At 39.9% G+C, this 3,891-nt stretch overlaps 1 protein-coding gene across 1 annotated transcript in view; it reads left to right on the plus strand.

The window, feature by feature from the left end:
• Nucleotides 1–3,021: 3,021 nt before the first annotated feature.
• The window catches only part of LOC110116232 (probable alkaline/neutral invertase D), a 5,691-nt gene continuing 4,821 nt past the window's right edge, over nt 3,022–3,891 (plus strand). The window contains exon 1 of the mRNA XM_028695855.1: nt 3,022–3,411. Coding sequence (XP_028551688.1) covers nt 3,022–3,411 — 390 coding nt within the window. The remainder of the gene's footprint in view (nt 3,412–3,891) is intronic.

Below are 3,891 nucleotides of genomic sequence, written 5' to 3' on the forward strand. Positions count from 1 at the left end.
TATATATATATATATATATATATATATATATATATAATGAAAAATTGAATCAAATATCTTAAAACTTATTTTAATATTTTTTTGGGACATTTAGGTCATTTAACGCAAACTCACAAACACAATGCATACACAAAGACTATAACCCAAAATCTCTTAGTTGGAAGCATAAGCTCTCAACCAACATGTCAAGGTGAGTTGTCTCTTATTTTAATATTTGAAAAAAAAAAAGGAAACATGCAGCAGAACTTAGTGCAGAAGTTATTGCGAGGAGAGTATCTTTGAAGAAACTGATGGAAAAGAATTGATAAGAGAGAAGAATAACAAAGGTTGTATTCAATCTATCTTGTATTACACCGCAGCCTTCAAGTCTATTAAATAGACCTAGGTAGTACGGCTCAAGAAGAGGAGCCACTCACAAACTTACACCTCAGACAAAGTATAATTTGTAACAAAAATTATTTTGAATATTTATATTTCTGGTTCTAATACTCCATTGCAAACTGATGGGTCTTGCATGACTGTTAGTTTGCGACGAAGTTTATGAAATCGATGTGTGGAGAGTGCCTTGGTTAATATGTCGGCCACTTGATATGTTGTACTTGTTGGTAGAATGGAGATGTTGTTTTGTTGAATGTAGTCTCGTACGAAATTTTGGTGGATTTCAATGTGTTTCGTACAAGCATGAAAGACCGAATTGTTTGCTAATGCGATTGCCGAGGTGTTATCACAGTATATTTTCGTTGAACACTCTTGAGCAATACCGAATTCGGATAGAAGCCTGCGGATCCAAATTATATCCGCAATGAGTGCTGCTAGTGCATGATACTTGGACTCGGTGGATGATCAGGCAATCGTGTGTTGTTTCTTGACTGTCCAGGAGATGATTGTGTTTCCCAAAAAGGAACAGTAGCCTGATGTTGATTTCCTGGAGACCGGGTCTCCTTCCTAATCAGCATCTGAAAAAGATTGTTGAATAAGATTAGTATTTGTAATTGGTATACCAAAGTTTGACGTACCTTTGATGTATCGCATAAGACATTTTAGAAGATAAATGTGTTGAGGTTGAGGATCATGCATGTGTTGAGATAATTGATTTACACTGTAGGCGATGTCGGGGCGAGTAATTGTTAGGTACTGTAATGACCCAGTGAGGCGTCGGTAGAGAGTGGAGTCTTGAAGAACTGTTTCGATGTTGAAAGTATCCGGGAACTTGGTGCAAGTGGGATTCACAAGATCATTGCAGGCTGTGAGGTTTACTTGCTCCAGAAATTGGTGCACATATTTTTCTTGAGAAAGGAAGTAGCTGTTTGGATGCTTGGTTATTTTTATACCAATAAATTCAGATATCTCCCCTAGGTGTTTCATGTTGAACTTCGTGTTGAGTATGGCTAGAATTTTTGTAATGGTGTCTGGATCGTTTCCGGATATTAGAATGTCGTGATGTTATACCAGTTACACCTGCAGCAGCTATCTGGTCTACCAAAGACTTGATGTCGGTGAGATATTGCGTCATGTTGGAGTTCTTGAAGGATATGTTGTGGAGTTCATTCATTAGTTGAATGACTTTGGAACTGTTTGTAGATTGAAAACGCTTTTGTAGTGACAACCAGATGGCTGCCGTAGTTTCCAAATAAATGATGTAAGGAAGAACCGTAGGGGAGATCGTAGAGCAAATGGAAGCAGAAATGTTCTGGTATGTGAGAACCCACTTGGACAACATAGGATTTGATGAAGACGAACCGTCTTGGTTCGTTACAGTCTACAGTGGAGGAGTGGAATTGGGATCAAGAAAGCTTTGAAACCCATTCGCACAGATGATCTTGAGAACCTGCGACCTCCAAATGGAATAGTGTCGGAGGCGAGGGGGATGGTGACGACGTTTTTGATGTTGGAAACCATAAACTTAAGATTGGAGGGGATGACCGGATCAGAGGCTTCGGTGGTTGGCGAGACGCGATGATCTTCAGTCTGGGAGGAGGCGGAATGAGCCATCGGCAGGAACCTAACCTACTACCGATACCATGAAGAATGATGGATCAAGAAGGAAAAGAATTGCTAAGAGAGAACAAAGGTAGTATTCAATTTATCGTATATTACACAGTAGCCTTCAAGTCTATTAAATAGACCTGGGTAGTAGGGCTCAAGAAGAGAAGAGCCACTCAGAAATTTACACCTCACACAAAGTACAATTTGTAATAGAAATTATTTTGAATATTTATATTTCTGATTCTAATAATCTTAACTCCAAATCAATCACTTATTAATATGCCAACTACGAATTAACGAACTCCGAGAGGCCGTTTCGATATCAAGACTGACAAGCCAGCCGTACACCCACGCTTCAGATGGCTCTTGACTATCTTATGCAGCCAGCAGTCATTAACTAGATAAATGATATAAGGGAGTTTCGAACCATCAGAAATGCTTTGAGATTCCCAACAGCTTCTTATCTCCTAGTAAAGATCGAAATGACATGCATAGCTTCTTTTTTATAATACAACTGTTGCACAGGATTTGGCTAGCTACGGAGGAAGCAATGTGCCGCTTTGGCTGCCTGGCGCTTTCTTCATGCCGTCCGCTCTATAAATACCCTTCTCCCGTCTTCACATTTTCTTTGCCTGGCACCTCTTCTCTCGCTTTCTCTCGCTAGCGCTCACACTATTCGTTCCATTTCGCAGGTACAAGGTTTCAAACATAGCTGCATCTTCGCTTCTTTGAACAAGTCGATCTAGGGCTCGTTTCGCATTTCTCATTCGTATTCCTATCGGATTTGATAATTCTTTTCAAGGATTCGATATTTCTTTTGATTTCTCTGCCTTTGCTTCGGTTTTCGAGAATTATTTATTCGCTCGAACTCGGATCGATTCTGAGATCTCTAGTTTTCAACTGTTCTCAAGCACGACGAGCTTCTTGAAACGAATCGAAATGTAGATCGTTTGCTGATTTGATTTTACACTTAATCTTCTTTATTTTTCGTAGATTCTGGATTTTGGGTGTAGAGCCGAGGGTCAAGAAGGTGTAATGGACGGGTTGAGGGATCCAGGAATTCGGAAGGTTGGATCTCAATCATCTATTGATACTGATGTCTTCGATATCACGCGGCTGCTCGATAGGCCGAGGGCGGTTAACATTGACCGGCATAGATCATTAGATGAGCGGGCGATGAGCGAACATTCTGTCATGGGGAATGCGAAAGCTGTTGACAGCAGTGAGAGCATGAATTCAACTATGGAAACGGGGCCAAGGCTGGGATTCGAAACGCCGATTTCATCGACTCCGAGGTCCCCGAATCCCAATGTCGTCGATGCCTGGGATGCTCTCCGACGCTCTTTGGTGTATTTTCGCGGGCAGCCTGTTGGAACTGTAGCTGCCATCGATTACCAATCTGAAGAGGTCCTAAATTATGATCAGGTTTGTTCACATCCCCCTCTAGCTATAGCTGCTAATTGCAGATGAAAGCCAAAATACTTTTGCATAAAAGAATATTTCGGTAGAACTTTTGTTGAAGGTTTCAGTACGGTGCTGCTCGTGTCTGAATTCCGGTGAGGAGTGATCGGAGAACTTTAAATGCATTTAAAAGCAAATAGTGTATATAAAAGGCTAATTTATACGTATTTATAATATAATTCAGTGATATCATGTATGCGGCGAGATGGTAGATGGAAGCTATTCCTCCCCTCCAACCTTCTCTCAAATCTCCTAATGTCTCCGCCACCCCTCAAAAATAAATAAATAAATAAATAAATTTATATATTTTTTTAGGTAATTTATTCCTTTTGATCTATTTTTTCATCTTTATTACAAAGATTTTTAGGCAATTGCCCCTCCTAAAAATTTGAAAATACTATGGTCTTTAGGTAATTGCCCCCAACAAATAGTAAAGAGAATTCA

Source organism: Dendrobium catenatum, unplaced genomic scaffold (genome assembly GCF_001605985.2).
Source record: "Dendrobium catenatum unplaced genomic scaffold, ASM160598v2 fragScaff_scaffold_698, whole genome shotgun sequence".
In the NCBI taxonomy this organism is placed as follows: Eukaryota; Viridiplantae; Streptophyta; class Magnoliopsida; order Asparagales; family Orchidaceae; genus Dendrobium; species Dendrobium catenatum.